General features: G+C 41.1%; 1 protein-coding gene across 2 annotated transcripts in view; it reads right to left on the bottom strand.

Moving 5' to 3' along the window:
* The window catches only part of BICD2 (BICD cargo adaptor 2), a 169,086-nt gene that overhangs the window by 45,228 nt on the left and 103,815 nt on the right, over positions 1-20,043 (bottom strand). For both annotated transcript variants that reach the window (XM_073351569.1, XM_073351568.1), the window contains exon 3: positions 2,389-2,541. In XM_073351569.1, coding sequence (XP_073207670.1) covers positions 2,389-2,541 — 153 coding nt within the window. The remainder of the gene's footprint in view (positions 1-2,388; positions 2,542-20,043) is intronic.

Below are 20,043 nucleotides of genomic sequence, written 5' to 3'. Positions count from 1 at the left end.
CTGTTAAATGATGTTGATCTACTCCAGATTAATTAGAATAATTATGATTTGCATCATGTTGAAAAGAGGCAGCACCCAACAGGTTTCCCTAGCATATAATGCCAGCTACCTGCTCGACCAGTAAATCTGTGTGCCAAACTTCACACAAACTCAACCCTCAACATATTTAAAACCAAAGATTTAAACGCTGTGAGCCTGATTCACTATGTGTAACTCCATTGAAATGGCCTGTTGAAAACTGTTGAGATGTCGTGATGAAGGGTCCTATAATTATAAAGGTACACAAAATGCCTTATTACTAAGCACAGACTAGGACATCTTCAAATCAAACCTATATTGACAATACGATATGAAATCTGACGACTACCATAGTTTTCTCATCTGTACAATGATGAGAAAACTCTCTGTTGTGCATTGGTGTTGTAATCTTAATTAATGTTTGTACAGTTCTTTGGATTCCTTGGAAGAGAAGAGAGTAGCAGAAGTGCAAAGTACTGTATTATCGGATTTATTTTTCCTCTGACTCATAACTTAGGACATGCACCCTTTGTGTTAATTCTGCTTTGCAAATGAAGGTCTGGAAAAGCTGAGGGTTTCGTTTGGTTGTCTCAATGGATTAATTAAAAACTAGTAACATTCAGTGGATGGGATTATGGGATGGAGAAAAGCAAAAAAAAAATAATCAAAAATGTCATGAAGAGAAAAATTACTTACTTTGGTTCTAAATATACCCACCAAACAGGTATATTTAGGATGTAATTCACATTATCAAAGGATCCAGGACACAAAATGATAACCAGCGACTGCTGGAAACCACCGCCATCTACCAAACACCGCCTGACAAAGTTGGCTGAGGCTCAAAGTCAGCATTAGTGAGTTTAATTGGCTTTGGGTGCAAAGACTTAAATAGCTAGGCAATTTCGCTTGCTTCCCTTTACAGGGCCAAAGTGAAATCCTGTTGGCTAGAGGGGAAAAAGAAAAACAAGAAAGGAGGATAACATTGTTTGTTCTGTTTCCCAGTAATTTTCTTGAGGACCTACTATGGCTGCCAATGCAGTATGTACAAATAAGCCAGTTCCCCAGCTGAAGACCTAGACCAATGTATTCAGTGAGGGGGAAACTCATAAGTGAGAGTGCTTTGTATGAGTTGGAATTCATTTGCCTCAACCAAACCGTGTTTCCTCAACGTGTGATGTTCGGGCCACTAGATCCACATAGTCCTGGCCCACCCTCAACTCACCCTACGTGCTGGCCTATTTGGGGCTGACACGGAGCCCTCTTCTGAGCACACAGGTGGTGTGGAGGCCCAGTTGTACGGCCAGTCCACCCCAAAGAGCTTGTGCGGACCCCTCGGCAGGTTTGGAGGTGCACCTAATATATTGGAACACCTCACAACAGCTAGTTGAAAAAACGCCTTCTGCTCAACAGCCCCTTTAATTCTTCGGGGGGGGTGAGGAGGTGGGGGGGGTAGAAATTAAAATGAAGGTTAAAAACAAATCCCAATAAGTTTGTTTCATGTTTTCTATATTCTAAGGCAGGCACAGCTACACTTTTTTCTCCCAAGTGCTTCTTGACTCAGCAACGTGACAGTATTTTCTGAAGCCTCCCAAACTACGATGCTGTATGCGGGTTTATAAAATGAAATTGACAAGATCTCGGGGGGGTGAGGGGAGAATAACTAGACATCAGTAGATTTTCATCTGTATACAGCTCAGAGACAGAATAGAAATAATTCCGATCTAACGACTGTCTGAAACAGTAACACGAGAAAATTCTAAACTCATTACAAATACATAATTACCTTTCCTGAGAATCTGCAGATGATTAGGACTGTACAATAAAATATTACTTAGTTTTCCAGCATGTGCATCACACGTGTATCTGACAATGCAGAGCAATTATAGCAGTGTTTAAAATATTACACTAGGGAGTCAGAGAAGACAGAACATTAGGAGAGCAACAGAAGTAGCAAGCACCAACATGAAGAGCTGTCCAAAAAATATATTAGTCACAGGTGAGACTGGCTGATGTATTTTAAAAGGGGATGAAGAATCAAGTGCAGCAAGGAAACCCAACTCCTAATAGCTGATGTAGCAGGGGATCAGCCTCCAACAGAGGAAAGGAGGGAGTGGAAGGACTTAGATGAGCAACAAAGAACTAGTAGAAGGGAATGACCAAGTGGGGGTATAGGCGGAGAAGAGATGAAGGTACCGTAATGAAGAACTTTCAGTCCAAGAGGATTGATTTTGTAGTGGACAGAAAGCCAGCAGCGACCTTTTGAGGGTGGGGAGACGTGGCTGCACATGCGCTAATGGGCATGGAGGCGTGTTGTAGCATGTTGAGCACACAGGAGCAGCCTGGAGCCATGCTGATTATTTCAATACTTGCCTGGTTTTGCTTGAGGACAGACACTTGTTTCTGAAGGCAGATGTTCTCCTCCTCGAGCTCAGTGTAGTCTTGCAGCAAACGAGCTTCTCTGAATTTATATTCCTTGATGTCATCTCGCAAGCGGGCTCTCTGGGTCTCCACATTCTGATTGATCTGTGAAAGTACCACCAAAAATATAAGCGTCTATATTAACTATCTAAAGCTATCACTATATGAACAATACTTCAATTTTATATTAAACTGTGCATACATCCTCGTTATTTAATGAGACTAACCTGAACCTATCTTTTTTTTCATTCTGAGCTGAAGCCTCAGGGAATTAAGTACTTTACACAAGAATTAATGATGACCTACTTGCTTATCTTACGGGGCGACTACCCCTCCCTCATGTGAAGTAACGTAACAGAGAAAGCAACACTATGGGCTTGTCTACACTACCATGCAAGGTCGATCTAATATATGCAACTTCAGCTACATGAATAGCGTAGCTGAAGTTGATGTACTTAGATCTACTTACCGCGGTGTCTTCACTGTGGTAAGTCGACAGCTGATGCTCTCCCGTCGACTCCACTTGCGCTCCTCGTTCTGGTGGAGTCGATGGGAGAGCGCTCAGCCGTCGATTTATCACGTCTATACTCGACACAATAAATCGACTGCCACTGGATCGATCGCTGCCCACCGATCCGGCGGGTAGTGTAGACAAGCTCTAATAGAAGAGCTCTCACTCACAGGCTGTAAGCAACAGGACAAGAACGTTACTCACCTCAATCCATCTTTAGGCATTTAAACAAAAAGGCCTTTTTAAGAGGGTAAATACAGACTGAGGTGTTTAGCTTTAGGCAACCCATATTTGAATACTAGGTCTCATTGCTTATGCCCCTCACCAGAACTTCAGCCCATCCCCAGGGCTGACAATGCAGCTCCGTAATTTGGGGATACTGCACAGTTAGAATTAAGAGAGGTCTCTCCTTTGGATGAGACATGAAACTGAAGATCCGCACAGCTCTGATGAAAGCCAAGATGTAAATCAGGAAAACTAGGCCAGCCTGGTGAGTTGGCCAATATTCCCTCTTTTGGTAATAGCCCAAGATTTGTACAAGACATTGCTGAGCAAATCCTATGTCTTCGTACACAGTCACCACAACCATCCAGCTTATCCCTGGAAAGCACTTAGGGATATGCGAGTACAAAAACCAATATAATGAACCAAGTTATAGTCACATGACATATATATGCGGACACAAATAAATATTGAGCTAGCACAAATTCCATTTGTTCGGATGCCTCACTGTACTTCGCCAGACTTTTTCACACAATATTTTTTCCTTCAAGCTACACTGAACTATAACAGTGAAAAATATATTTTAAAAGTTAGCAAAAATATTTTCAGAGGAAAAAATGTTTAAAATATTCAGCCATAGAAGAGCAGCCAAATATTTTGCAGCTGTACACTTGATAGAGTGAAGATAATATCTTTTCAAACAATTAACGAAAAAGCTAAAAATAAAAGGAGAGGGGTTGTCTATTATTAATTCAGCAATTAAGGCTATCACATCTTGTTTCTGCTATCCTCAACCCAGCAGTCTAGCCAAAATACAACAAAAGTGCCTCACACTTTTCCAGTGCTGGTATGCAAACTAGTAAAGAGAGCTACTTTGGATTCTTTTAGCATAATGTTATTACTACTGGTCGCTGGAAACCAGAACATCAACACTGCTTGCAAATTCATCAAAACACTGTGTACAAATCAGCAGCCTCTTCAACTGTGATACATAGTACAGATGTCAGATAGGCATTTACCGAAAGACACAACACAAAGAAAATAGACGTATTGCAGGAGGGATGCCAGGAGCAGAGTGTTGTGTTTTCAGGACATATGTGGAGCTGAGTCACCTAGAACTACAAATCCAGTGAAGTTAACACTAGCTCCCTCCCTCCTCAGGTAGAGAGTCAACTGTGTAAATTAGTCTATTTACTTTTAGCAGACAAGAAAAGAGTATCCCTAGCACAGTGGGAGGCTAAATTAAAATAGCCCGTTTTAGCTAATGGCTAAAACAGACACTAAAATGCAGTCAACAATGCAAATGAGAGGTCATTGCATCCCATATTCCAGGGCATGCATCACAGCTCTACAACAGAACCACTAACACCTTGCATATGACGTTTCAAGAGATCATTTGTACTTTAACTACAGCATTGAAGGAATCAGGGATTTTGAGTCACAGAGGTTTGTGGGATCTTTTTTTCCTTTCAATTCATATGCATTTTTCTCCGAGTTTATGGTTTTGGTGCAAAAATGAAATTTGGGCTTAGGCTCAACCGATAGATTCATGAAATGTCTAACAAACCTTAGCTGAGTAAAATTCATAGCTTGTAATGGAAGGCCCAAACCAGGCAAACCTGCACAGTTTTGAATCTAAAGTTGCAAATAGCCCAGCTAATATTTTGTGCCTCTGTAATGCCTTTTGTAAGAGATTCTAACAGCATTTTGCAAACGTTAATGAATCAAGCTTCACAACACTTTTGCAAGTAATATTTCCCTCCATTTTACAAAGGAGTACTGGTTAGAACAGACAGACACCCGAGCCGTTGTGAAGCAGAGGGGCATTTTAAATAAATATAGTATTCTAAAGAGCCGAAAGTTATAGGCAGGCACGAATGCATGTCAGAACTCCCTCCCCTGTTCAAGTGCCAGATCCCAGCAGGAAAGAAGACTCTGCAGCCAAATAATTCAAGCTAAAATCGTAAAAGGTTCCTAGGTCAAACTCATCTCTAGGTCAGATTCATCTCCAAGTTTTATACCTAATTATAAGCCTGTTCTTTACCCACGTGAAGTCCCAGTGAAGTCAACGGTACCCCACATGTGAGTGAACAACTCTCCCCACACCATCAAGTTAGTCTCAAAATGAGATACTCTGAGGTGTGTTCTTTAAATCCTTAATCATTTTATTTGAAAAACAAGGTTACACTCCTCTTCAGTACTCTAATTATCCCATCTCTCACATAAGTTTAAGCCAAGTTGTGTGTGTGGAATAGAGGTGGACTTCAGATTCGCAGTTAGTAATCGGACAAATTTAGTTTCTTTTGCTGTGAGAGTTTTTCTGTGAAAGGCTATGATTTTTTTAAACTAACATGCTACTTGCAATGGTTCAGCGAATCATCCAGGTGAACAAAATTTCAGCAAACTTTATGGATTGTTCATGAGGCCCACTAATAGCATTCACAGTGTTTGGTCACCATAGTCACACAGCATTGCTTCTGTTCCTTGGTTGGATGACCTAAACTTTGCAAATAGGAGGGCCTGGAGAAAGCATTGGAGTGGTTATTTAAGATTGGGGCAGAGAGCATTTTAAGGAGATTCAGACAGAGCAGCAGATGTAAGCAGGTCTAAAATCATTTTAAAATCTTTTCCTGTCCTGTTCTTCACAAGAAAGAGCATTGTCTGTAGATATGTACAAGAAGCCCAGATTTTAAAATAGCTGACTTCCTTCCTGAGCACGGAAGGAAGATCTATAACCCTGATTTATTGGCTGTCTACAGACTGTACATTCCGTTTACTCCTATCACATGTACACCAAGCATCTATGAATGTTGCTAGTTGCAGACATTATAGCTAGGTCCCTGGCTGTCTCATATAGTTGCCCAACTGCCAAAGCTTGGAAATCTGGGGACTGCTGTTTATTTCTCCCATTCCATATATAAAACACTGTTATTATATCCACCAAGTGCATGGATTGAATCCACTGGTCTACATACCAAAGGAAATTACACTGCACTCGTTCACACAATTAATGGCTGTGGCAAACGACTGTTGACAGTATAGAAGACAACCTAGTGTTAGTGCCTATCAGCATGCCAGAGCTCCTTCTCCTACTAAACTAAGGAATATTCTCTGCTACACAAAAATCTTCTCTCTCGTTCTACACAGCAAAGGATATTCATCCAATTGACTATATCCTAAAATGGTTCTGCTCATTCAAAAGCACACAGACCTTTTCTCTGACCTGTGTATCAACCCTCCTGTTAGGATATTTATCAGTGGAATTTCTTCCTCTTATTTTCCCCCAGATGAGTTGTTGCAGGGATCCCCATTTTACAGCACAGATATTAGTTAGAGCTATTAGAAACAGTAGACATTTTCTTGGCAACAAGCCAGGCAGGCCAATTCCACATTATCCCTTATATGCCACGGTGCAATTGTTTTACTTGGTGAGGCCTATTCCCTATCACTGACACCAATTTCTCGATCTGCATACAAGATAAACTGGAAAAATATCAAATTCAAAGAGACGTTTACTTTTATTTTCCTTTATGTGGGAGACAAATGGCACTAAACACTTGGGAATAACCTCTCTAATTTAGAGGAAAACAGCCACACAGAGAGGGCGAAATTGTGGCCCTACTGAAGTCAATGGAATTAGAACCAGAGAAAATGTAATTCAGAAGTCTACAAACAGGTGACTCTCTCTTCAGTTTCTCTTAGGGTATGTCTTCACTCCAGAGTTAACTTGGGTGATTGGCACCTGGGTCTGAGCACTCAGGTTAGCCTAGTCTGGGAATGAGTCACTGCAAAGCCATACCCCAGTTACCGAGTCATCACTGGTGCTGCGCTCACCCGTATGTGTGACTAGGACTTCTGGAGAAATCTCCCATGGTTCTTTGGGACGCAGTAAGCGAAGCTGCTCTATGATTCTTTCCTAGTGAATTGAGGGAGAACTAGTCTGTCCTTGCGGGCACATGGGTGGAATTGTGGGAAGGTACTGTAGAACTATCAGTTCTCAAGTGATTTAGTCTGTATCCTTCCTACAAAGAGAGAGTGATTACCAACCTGAGTGAAAGTGGTACCCAGGGTTTAGCTTACAGCCCAGCCGGGCCAGCTAAACTGGATTGAAATGCCACTAAATTTGGCTGAGATGGTTTTGTGTGTGGATGAAAAGGGGATTAGAGGCAACAAACAGGAGCCTGAGTTAACTCTATAATGAAGACACATCCTCAGTGGGTCTGACTAGGGCTCCTAGGTGCTTTGATAATGTCAATAGAGTCAAAAGGTATTCAGCATACAAGGTCAGTTATTTTACAGATATAACCTCAAATTCACCTACTGATCAGCTTCAACCCAGTTTCTTACATGTCACCTTTCAAAAATACAGCCCTCCTGCATGACAGCACAGGACACAAAGAAAGCAAGGTTTGGTAGATTAATATTTAAGATGGGGTCAATCAGGCCAGCCTGGAGCTCTTAATTATAGGTTATACTTAAAACAAGGTAGGAAATAGATCATTTGAAATTATAATCACATCCAGCTGGGATGGGTTAATGAAACAGGATGGCTTGCCACTTAAGGGCTGGAGGCCTGGGGTCAGCCAACCCTGATGACTGTGGGAGCCATCTGTGCCACATTAAATCACTTTGATGGGGCCTGAAGGAAGGCAGCTGATTCCCCTATAAAGGGGGGAAGGGGGTAGAGAACAACTGATTGTCTCCTGGGGGGAGAGCAAAGAGCACCATTGAAGGGGGGGTATTTATATAAAAACTTAGAGGCCTTAAAATATCAAAGCTTTTGCTGCAACGCATACTAAGAGCATTAGGAAAACAGGTCCCTATTATTTTTTTTAAAACCAATATTGCAATTCTTTAAGACTACTGGGAAAGATGAAAGACTTCAATTTTTTAATGATCTATGGTGCCCTGTGTTTGGCAATGATAGACTCAGGAACGGAGTCTGCTTTGCCCTAAAACAGAAGAAGAAAAAGAAGAGAGAGGGGGGAAGCTCGAGAAGCTGTGGCAGAGACTGAAGAGAGTGAAGAACTGTGCAGAGAACATGCTGCAGGAAAGGCCGTGAGACCAGGGGAATCACCCCCATTTAGAAGGCTGGGAGTACCCTGCTCAGACAGAAGGAAGAACCTGGCACCAGCGGAGTTTGGAAGTCAGAGCCTGAAGGCTGAGCTCCAGCCAGGTAAAGCCTGGAAGAGGTAACTGACTTGGGAACCAGCTCAGGGAAGGAAGCACAGGTGATGGGAGTAGAGGGGACAGGCACATGGGTCTCATACCTCCCCCAGATTTCTGCCAGACTGGGAATCGGGCTGAAGAGACGTGCCTGGGAAAGGCACCAGCAGCTAGCGCTCCCACTGAGCCCCACTAGGTGGCATCAAGAGCAGGGAAGCGAGACCAGGTTAAAGCAGGTAAAATATAACAAGTGAGTCAAAGTTTGTAAATTCAAAATGATAGCAGAGATGTAATAATCTGCCAGTTTCCCAAAAGTCTTTTCAGGGTTACCCAGAATAACTCTGGTAATCTCTGTCTTCTCGTTCAGTTATTTTACCCTGTTGGAATCCAAACAGTCCAGAGATGAAAGATTTTCCTTTGAATCAGTACTTAAAGCTTCTTCTTCGGACAACAATCTGCTAAATGCATTTACACACACAATGGCCACTAGCTTTGAAATTAGTATTTCCTGTTACAGACCTTAAATCCCTCATTAGCATTTCACAAGATTCCTTTGAGTAATTTAGTTACAGGGTTATGCACAAATGCAAAATGTTTGTAATAGCAAACAATAGGGTATTTAACTAGTTTTCATTAATTGAACACCTGAATACATTCTCATACTAGCACACATTTTAATGTAGGGTTATCTAAACAAATTATAGGGGTATACACAATGTAAGTGCAATGTAATAGCAGACCATCGGTTACAGATAATACAAGAACATTAGCATCTCTTTTGATCTCTACTAGCATAAGAGTGAATTAGTATGAATACATACTAATACACTTAACACTTCTTTGATAATCACAGACAAGTAAATTGGTCTATAGCTCTGGCCTGAGCTAGTCTGTCAGCATCACAGCCTGTTACAGTTGATTATTGAAAAGAAAGCTTTGCTTTCCCATTGTCTTTATACAATCTTCTCTTTGTGTCACTCCAAGACTATCAACAAACCCAGTGTTTAAATCTACTTGGAAAACTCACTCTCTCTCTATTAGATAAGTTGTATCACAAGCCATGCCATCATGCTGTAAAAAATACAACAACAAAAAAAACACAGCGTGGCTCAGCTCTCTAATCACGATTGGCATTACATCCATTTTTGGCTGGTGAAAGCACAAAAAGGAGTTAACAAAATCAGTGACCTAGAAGGTAAAAAAAAATCATCTTTTTATCACTCCCAGGGCTATCAGTATATAACAGTCTACCTAGCAGGCAAGTTTATAAAAATATGCACTGTGTAGCTGCCTGAGAATCCTAATTAGCAGTAACACCACTACCCTAAAGGCAGGTATCTTTGAAATATAACACAACAATTTACTTAAACTAGTTGCATCCACCTATAGATGTACATTAAAAAAAACCCCACAATAAGATGCCTAGGTTTGAAAGTCTGGGCAATGGATCTTAGCGCTGACATCCCCCAAAAGCATTGTCCAAAATATGAAAGTCATTTAATCAGACAGCAAGAATTCAATCTGTGTTCTTTGGGTTCATTGAGCTGTCTTAACCACTGTTAGATATGGCTGGTATTGCAGATGAAGCCCATGTGAATACACATTCTGTCATGTCAACATTGTAGGCTCCTTAGGGCAGGATCTGCTTCTTTATTTTTGGGTCAGATTCAGTTCTCCCACTGTGGTAAACTGGCTCAGAGCAAACCTTACATGTCACACTTATAAGTTTGCTCTCTCACTTTCAGATAGCCCCAGTTGCCATAGCAGATGAATAGCCTGAAAAAAATATTCCAGTTGTATATTTGGTATTTCATGTAAGAAAAATATTTTTGGGACATAACCAGTAATTTTCTCATTCTCAAGTCTTCAGCCTTTCCCAGTTTCACAGCATCACTAGTGGAAAGATGCATAAAGAGATTGCAAGGGACTGTGCCTTTCTTTATCATTGTACAGCAGCTAGTATACTGAGGTCTCAACTGGAAATAATCTCCTAACCATTGCACTAAAAATCAGCATGAAACCTGGGAAGACCATTCTACCTGGCTCAGTGCAGTAGGCCTTGTCATAAATTTCAAAAAGCTGATGAGGTGGTAAATACAGATTAATGTTTCTATCTGTTTCAGCAACTAGCATCCCACAGCAATGTCCCTGCAACCTCACGCTAAAACTCATTTGTGGCTCAGATTACATAGACTACCCATCTGTTTCTGGGTGCAATTCCAGGGGTTAATTTTGAGCCATACAGCTCTTTCATATCCAAAAAACCCACTACTTAGGCTACAAAGCCAACGTTAGAAGATGCCAGATTTACAGCAGCCCATGCAACTTCAATTCTGTCTCCCTGTGCATCTATTCTGGGCACTAAATAAGGTAGGAGTCCCATGGCAAATAAATAAAGGTAGGAGTCCCATGGCAAAATAGCGTGTGATCATGCAGTTAAAGACCATCATCATACAAAAGGGGCAAAATTAAGGTTGCACAAGAAACCATAAATTTGGCTTTTCCTAACTTTTGAGTGCTTGACTTAGCCACCTAAACATTATTTTAATTAAGATTTTTAATGTAATTTACTATGATTTTTTTTTAAGTGGAAAAAGGTAAAAACAAATTCTGCTTTGTGCCTCTATAAAAATCCGTTCACACCATGCACGATCAGGCAGGCTTGAAGCCTGAACCTTCAGCACTGCTGCAGCACAGATGGCTTGAGCGACAGGACTAACTACATAGCTGCAAGCAGAAGGCTTTTATCCCAAATGTGGGAGATGGGCTGCTAAGCCCATGGACTGTGTCCAAGGTGGCTGAGGGGATTCTGGCCATTTCTCCCCCCTCTCTCCAGAGGTTGGAGGAACATTCTGAATTTTTAAATTTTTGTTCTGTTTTGCTAGCACTTTCCATCACAAAGTGTCCAAAATGATTTCCAGCTATAATAGGTAGATATTTAGATACTCTACTTGCATATTAGGGAGGCATGGGAGAAGTGCAAAGATAACTTAGTCACCTTTGCCCCACCCTTCCCCCCTTACTTGCACAAATCTTACCTCAGACAGAGGTGAAGATCTAGCCATGTTTTATTATATTATATACACATTACACACACACACAAAATATGTTATTTTGGTGGCGAAGTCAAGCACTCCAAAGTTAGGAAAACCCAGGTTTATGGTTTCCTGTGCAACCTTATTTTGGCTCTCTTGTGTGTATGCATTCTGACACCATGTATACAAAATATATACAATATAAAGACCTCAGAAATGGAAGCATCTCTGGGATGAAGGCTGGCAAGCAAATGACACATTGTACAGCAATCACTTGTACTCCTCCAGGTCCACAGAAATCAGGATGGCAATTTAGATTTTATATATACTACAAAGTGACCATCCCCCTGTTATAAATGTATTCTGGATATTTCTAGCTATAACTAATTTATGGATCCATTACTAATCCCATTTAGCTATTCAGGCTACTATACCTGTAACATACGCTATTCGTGATCTCCTGTGTTTTGTTTACATTCTGTTCATTATTTCTTTTCTTGTGCTATAGGATTCAAACTAATCAAGTGTTTTCACCACTGTTTTCTTACCACATTCCCTTCCCCAGATACTCCATATAGATATTATGTAAATGTAATGCAGAAACAGAAATTAATACCAAAAATATTGAAAAAAAAATCTGTGTGCACAAACTGTCTTACCATTGATCTAGGAAATTTGTTCAACTATTTTCCTTGAAATTTTGCAGGGAGCATTATTCATAAATGTTTAGTAAATGTCAAATATTTATTCATGTGCCTTTATTTAAGAACACACATCAGTCTATCTTGCAACCCACAAAAGTGAGGCCATGAAATAACTGAAATGGACATTCTACAAGAACAGGATGTTCCACTTATTGTAAAGGCACTAAGTAAAAATCTACAGAGAACCCACAATCTATAGATTCCAGCAGATACAAAGAAAATTATTAAAAAGTAGCCTGGTTGAGCCATAGACATATTAGCACAAACGCACTCAAAAGTACTGTACAATTTAAAAAGTTTAATTTTCAGGAAATATAGCAAAAGTCATGTCCAAATAATAGCAGCAGAAAGTGTTATGTCATACCTGATGAGAATAATGATCGTAGTACATTTTACAATGTTTTTATCAGTGTGTGTTTGCAGTCTGAACAAGTTAACTGGAGAAGAAATATAAAGTGGACATTATGCCAACTGGATAATTAAAAACCAGGCATGTGCTCCTGTTGAAGTCAGGGACTGCAAGGGGGACTTGGTCAGTCTTCTCGGAAGCGGCTAGGTTTTTAAAACCAGGTATGATAGGAAACAGAAGGTAGTCAAACATATTAAAGGGGGTTGCAGATCACAGGTTTTAAGCACAGAGTGTCACTAGCACCCAATACACGAGAGAGGAGCAGAGTTCTTAGTACTCCCTAATTCTCCCGCACACCATTAGGCAGGACTCAAGCTGTTTAAGTGGAAAGACTGCTACTTTTAAAAAGAAAATAAAAAATGTCACTTGTAGGAAGGCAGAGGTCGCTTGGGGAATTACATTACACCACCCCTTTTTGATCCTGCATTTGGTACAACCCTTCATGTGTTAATGCTGCTCTCTCTTACTAGCACTATGTTCACTTCAACAATGAGTTTAGTGCTATTAGAAACACAGTGGGTCCTAAACTACATGTTAAGTGTCCATTCAAACTTTAACCTGATTTCATTTAGGGGGAAAAAATTTTGAGCAAAAAAAAAAAAGATATATTATATCCAGGTCAAAGCCTCGCTTCCAAGCCATCTCATTAAAACTTCACCTCTTTAAAGAAAGTATTATCTGTTCCTTTAACAATGAAATAGGCATAAGGTGCCTGGCTCAGCAGTTAGTATTTAGCACAACAGGCTCCCATGCAGGAGTCTGAACCAAGGGCAGATTCCACCAAAAGTGTCTCACCCTTCTGGACTATCAAAGGCTGGGAGTTCTACAAAAACACCTCCCGCAGCCTCTAACAGAAGAAGCAGCACCTACTGTGATATCCTGTGGATATTCTGTAAGCGCTGTTAAAAGAAGACCTAAGTGAAAGTTTCATGATGCAACCCAAATCTCACCTGTCTTTAGGTTTTGCTACAAATCCTAAAGTCATGCCAGATTTGCTAAGATTCATGAACCTGGAGCCAACTTCTGAGTGACCCTGGATCAATTTCTGGTTTCTAATGGAAACCACACCAAAAGGTTTGCACAATACCACTACAAACCAAAGACCTAAAATAAATGAATTCTGGCAGTCTTCCTGGGACAGACAGGATGGGTTCTAAGACACAAGAACCCTACAGGAGGGAAATAAAAGATGGGAAGGGGGAGGAAGAGAGAGAAGGTCCTCTGGGTTCCAAGAGGGATGGTGTGCATTATCTTTCTTTCCCCTGCGGAACCCCCCAGAAAGCAGGGGACAGAGTTAGGGATAACCATTCCTCCTACCTTTTACCATGTCTAATATATAGCTCCTGTTACCTTTAAAATATTTTAACAGCAGCCAACTTTACGGGTGAATGTGAATGACTGGCTTCTTCCCTGTCCCCCTTGTGTCCAAACATCTAATTCCATGGAGAGTAACAAATACCTTCATCATCATAGCTGCTACTTTCTCAAATAATTCTGTTATTTCCAAGGTTTACCTGCGTAGCTCCAAAGTTTAGTCACAGCTTATAAACTCTTTAAATAAATAGCTTTTGTGACACTGTAACATTAAAGAGAGGTTTATTGCAACAGTGGAGAACAAAAATATATACCATCATGGATTTCTGTTCCATGCAACATTATAGCTTCACTTAATTAAAAAGTGCCAAGAGCAGTAACCCCATAGGCATTTACATCTTCTATAATTTCTTAATCAGCACAAAGCCTTGCTATAATACAGATATTTGATTAGCAACTATTGCTTAATACATAGTTAATACATAATTAACACATCAGATTTTTTAACCCAATCAAAGAGCCAAGTTTCAAAGCACAACCCCAAACCCTTTATTTGTCAGGGCTAATAAGGAGAGTTGACATCTGTGCACATGCAGCTGGGACTACAGAGACATCACTGTCTGTTTTCTGTCCGCTTTTATTTGTTTGTATTCCTTGTTTGACGATCTTGCCTTCATCAAATAATCTATGCTGTCTTCAGTCACAAGCCTAAATCAAAAATGTCTGCTGTGGCATTCTTCCCACCTCACTGGTTACCACCACCCACTGGACTCCATCCTGGGTCAGTAATCTGCAGGTTTGTTTACTATGGGGTTTTTGGTAGGTGGTTTAGGGGTGGGGTGTTTGGCACTGGTGTCTCTACACTAATACAGCTGCACCAATGCAAACCCTAGTATAACTGCAGTGCACTGGTGTAAAAAATGACTTGCACCAGTGCAGTTACATAGGTGTAACTACAGTGGTGCAAACAAGCCCTCATTGCAGGTAAGTCCTAGAAGCAAAGGGTTCCACATATCTGAGGAAAACCAAGCACCAGTGGTTTTCTGATTTGCTGATAATGTGGGCTTGTCACCTGCAAAATCTCATGCTATAAACGAAAAGCACAAAATTTCATCCAGTCACTGTTTACACATTTTCACACTTTATTAAAAGAAATGACCTCATGATTTCAAATGCAGCTTTTGGGGTGTATACGTGTGTCCAAATTCTATACTGCCCTTCCCCCCAAGAGTATGCTGACCCAAGCAAAATGCTGACCCAAACATAATGACAGTGGTGTGAATGGCACAGTGTGGCACAGTTATAATAATCTCTCCCTCCCCTGCACTGTACTGCTTGCTAACAACAGCTAAACTCCAGCTGCTTTTCAAATCTGACATTTAAATGATTGGCAGCATTCCATGTCCTTCGTTTTAATCAGGAAGGGGTTTAACCCTTCTTAGGCATGCTAAGGGAACCAACGGTCTATTTGAACATTAAGGGTGTTAATTCAAAGGATTTTTTTGAAGATCTTGTTTTGAGAGAGATTATATGTCTCTGCCAACTTGGCAATGAGGGAAGGGATGACTGTGCTGTGGGAGCTTTATAAGAAAGGCACACCTGCCTAAAAACATGTCTTTGGAAGATCTTTATTTGCCAAAAGACAGGCATCTGCTTGCTTCTCAGTTTGTGGTAATCAGCAATAGAAAATAATAAAGTTAGTCAATCATGGAAGCAACACACAGTAGCATAGCAAGAGAACCAAAATGAAGCACAGTGCCCGGAAGATATCAGAGCAATACCTTAACTATTACGCACTGTAGTCCAATTTGCCTCACAGCAATGTTATCTTCTGCACTTATCAAAAGATATCAACACCTTATTATGAAACGAACACCAGCATGACTTCACACGTTAAAAAATAAAAAAAAATCTTTGCCCTAGTCTAATCTCTTACCAACAGGGTGCGTGTGAGAATCAATGACACTGTAAACTCCATCAGCACTAGATTATGGGCCAAATCTTTAAAGTTACTTCAGCACCTCCCTCCCATTGAAATCAAGATGAAGTAAGCACCTAAACAGCGTTAAAAAATCAGGCCCTTTGATTTTAAAAGATGCTGGACAAATCAAAGAATGTAAGCTAACACAGAACACTGAGTCCAAACCACCAAACCAAAACCCCAATACAGCTGTGAACAAAAGGGAAACAGGTATGACTTCAACTTTTGTTAGAAGCTTCAAGCTAAACCCTGGTCATTTAAACCCCGTTTTGCCAGTCCACTAACCCACACATCCCAATCCCTTACCTTTAAAAGGGCTTCCATGTGTCCTACTGTCACCCAGTCCCTCTCCTGTGAAGTGTCTTCTAGCTAGCCAACCCATTCACTGGGATCTTCAAGCAGTGCCAGATGGCCACTACCATACATCAATCAGGGGCCGGGGTTTCCCTAGCTACAGCACAATGGATTGTGGGGTGCCTCATCCTTCCCAGGCTCTTTCATCTGGCAGAAGCAGGACTGTTTCTTCTGCCATTGCTCCTCAATGAGTGTACTGAAAAGACCAGGACAGATACCCGAGGATTCAGTGGATAGAAAGGAAGGCATCACCAGTTTTCTTACTAAAGGCTTCACTCTCAAGTTACTCCAAAAATCTTCTAAGTGCAGGGGCGCTCTCAGCCCTGAAAATCCCAGGACACGAGACGCAAGCCACCAGGGCTGAAGATGGGGGGTGGGGGGGAGGAGGGAAGGGAATGAGGAAATTGCAATGTTCCTATTCAGTCCTGTCTCTCCCTGCAGAGGAGCTGAGTTATTAGAGGCTGGTAGGGCTAATCCCAGCAGTCAGCCACACTATTAGACAGTTCCAGCTTGCAACACCACCTGCTGCCACAGGGGGACTCCTGATGGGGCTGAAGTATTTGGGCAGCAAGCAGAGGGACTGTGTATAAAACAGAGTAGAAAGTTCTTAGGGGCTAATTCAGATTAGCCCCTCCAGAGACAGGGTATGGGGTCTATGCTCCTACTTCTTGAGGTCAAGTAAGGACAGAGGGGGGTGGAATAAAGGAAGGTGGTCTTAAGCCAGAGGAATTGGTTCTCACTCAGCTTGATGGTACTAGGCAAGTCTCTGACTCAAGGAGGATTCTGAGCCTGAGTGGGGAGTCAGGTGGAAACAGGAAGGGTTTGAGGGCTAATTTTTGAGTCAAGGGAAAAGAAGGGATTCAGACTCCGGGGGGAATTCAATAGAAGGGAGAGCTATCAAGCAGAAGAAAGTTTCAGGGCAGAGAGGGGTTGGTCAAAGAAATTTGGGGATGAGGTTCTGGACTTGCAGAGGGATGGGCTGGCTTGGTAGGGCTGAGTGTGGAAAAATGAAGGAGGGAGAGAGAGAAAGTGTTAAAGCAGTAGGGGAAGACAGAATAAGATCCGAGGGGCAGAAGTCTATGGAAAGGAGAGAGAAAAAAGAAAAGGTCAGGAAGGGGAGAATAGGGAGGGGGTCACATTGCTCCTTAATATAGTACTTCTCCATTTTTTATTCTGAAAGGGGCCTCTCTTTCTTTCACACCTCCCCACCAACATCCTTCACCCCCCACCTACGTATTCTCCTGTGACACCCACTCTCCCACTGTCCATATTTCAGTTTGGAAAATGTGGTCCCCCTTTGGGAAGGGGGGGATGGTCTGATGTATGGAGGTGGTAGGAAAGAAAGCAGTGGAGGGGTCTCTGCTACCTGAAGTTCCACCACTTATTTTGGTCACCAGCTACCACCACCTCCCCCTTTACACTTAATAGAGAGAGGGTTTCCAGGGACCGTTCAGAGGAGTCACTTTTAGGCTTTGCATATATACCGTTCAAAGTGACCTAAGTCTCCACAGGACTCAGCAGCTTTCCTGAAATCTACAAACATTTACAAGAGCTTTGAAGCACAAAAACACACAGCATGATTCACAGCTGATCAGAGGTGAAATTCGGGCCTGATTGAACTCCCACTGATGAAAGCTGGGTCCAGGATTGCACCCCAGGTGTCTATAGTGAGCATAACGTAACAAAACAGATTGCTAAGCCACTCTGATGCCTAAAATTTCCTGAATGACCTAAGTTTAGGGACATATATCCAGATAACCCTCAAACAGTCTGACACCTCATATCACATCGATAGAGAAACTTTTGCTTTTAGATCAAGTGATGGGAAACCTCATTTCCACTCATGAATAGAGATCTTAAGTAACTTTTTTTTTTTATTCTGGTTTTGAAGCTCCTGGATTCACATATTTTAGATGTTACATTCCCATCTTACGCAGTTCATTGTTTAGACAAAAGTGCTGGCGAGAGATTAAGAAGGGAAACTGATAATTGGAAAACAAATTTGTAAGAACACTCAGCATTCAGAAGACTTGCCTGCCATTTCCCAAGATGCACTTTTGTTCCAGAAATAATGGTTAGCTGATAGATCAGGGCAAAATCGCACCCTACGAAAGCATTCAGGGAGGATATGGACACATCATTTTATGGTCAAAGAGTAACAGTCAACAAATTGATGTTTTGTAGAAGGTCAAAGACTTTCTTTTTTAGGAGACAGGAAACAAAGAGAGATAAGACTAAAGCACACATACAGAAAAATAGAATGAGCAATAAGCAAGACAATGGGAATTGACAGCCAGAAAGATATAGAGGGTGTATAGAAATTGGCAATGCCACATCTGTACATCCAGATCTAGCATCTCATACTGCCCACACAAAGAATGTGTCTATATAAAATAAGTGCCACGGCAGGTTACAAATTATATTTTAACTACACAAGAAGTCAGATTTTAACTCAGCCAAAGACATCTGATTCTGTGCCTATTATAAAAGATAATTTCCTTATTTTAGTTCAGGGACATTCTCCTCCCTGTGCCCTTCCCCATTAGAAAATGGTAGTAAAAAGCCCAGGAATGTGGTATTGTTCTACCCAGAATAAAAATATATCTGGTGACTTTCAAAGACAAAGGGATGCCAAGCAAATGTTGAAGTAGCACTAGTTAGGGTTCTGAAATAAGACAGCACTAAAGTTCCAGTTTCCTGACTGAAGTGTACGACGTAGACCAGTGACTCTCAACATTTCCAGACAACTGTACCTCTTTCAGGAGTCTGATTTGTCTTGCGTACCCCCAAGTTACAACTCACTTAAAAAGCGCTTGCATACAAAAATCAGACAAAAATACAAAATTTACTGAAAAATTTGCTTACTTTCTCATTTTTACCATATAATTATAAAATAAATCCACTAGAATATAAATACTATACTTACATTTCAGTCTATAGTACATAGAGCAGTATAAACATGTTACTGTCTGTGTGAAATTCTACTTTGTACTGACTTTGCCAGTGCTTTTTATGTAGCCTGTTGTAAAACTAGGCAAATATCTAGATGAGCTGATGAACCCTTTGGAAGACCTCTGCGTACCCTCAGGGTCCATGTACCCCTAGTTGAGAACGACTGACCTATTTATTACATTGTATTCTCTAACCGCAAAGTGTGTGTAATCTGATGTGATAGCTTGAACAATAAACTGAAGAAAGGCAGTTTCTCTTTCCAGAAATTGGCCTACAGCCTTATATTTAGAAACAGAGTCTTTCCTTTGGTTATTGCCAGACTGCTGCATATAGCATGGCCCTATTCACATACTCAAATCAATTAGCATTTTTCTCCATGAGCAGATCAAGGATTATTCTTCTGATTCTGTGCATGATGGCTCTCCCAGCAAATCACAATCAACATGACTGTCAATGATCTCCAAACTGTTCACTGGAAGTGGAGTGAAGATGGATTAGTCTAAATAATAATAAAGCAACACTCAAGATGGGAACAGAAGATTGGATTGTCCAGTCTAGCTCCCTGCCAACGCAGGATTTTACCCTACAGTGTTTTGCCCAGTCTAGTTTCAAATGTCTCAGGTGTCACCATTGCTCTAAAAAGGCTGTTTTTTTCTTCAGGCTAACAAATCTCAACATCAGGAAGTTCTTCCCAATATTCAGTGTGAGTTTTCTCTGACTTAATTTCAACCCATTTTCCTAGCTATGTCCCTCCTTCCCTCACCCAAGCCCTACATATTGAATTCTATAACCTTTCCTCAAAGCATTCTTTTGAGCCCACTGATAATTTTGGGCCTGGTCTACACTTAAAATTTCACTCAGAGGTATGACAAATCCACATCCCTGACCAACGTGGCTAGACCAACCTAACCCCCAGTGTAGACACAGCTAGATCAACAGAAGAACATGTCTGTTGACCC

This window comes from Lepidochelys kempii, chromosome 7 (genome assembly GCF_965140265.1).
Source record: "Lepidochelys kempii isolate rLepKem1 chromosome 7, rLepKem1.hap2, whole genome shotgun sequence".
Taxonomy (NCBI): domain Eukaryota; kingdom Metazoa; phylum Chordata; order Testudines; family Cheloniidae; genus Lepidochelys; species Lepidochelys kempii.
Note: the sequence above shows the minus strand (reverse complement) of the source record. Positions and strands in the feature narration are given on the sequence as shown.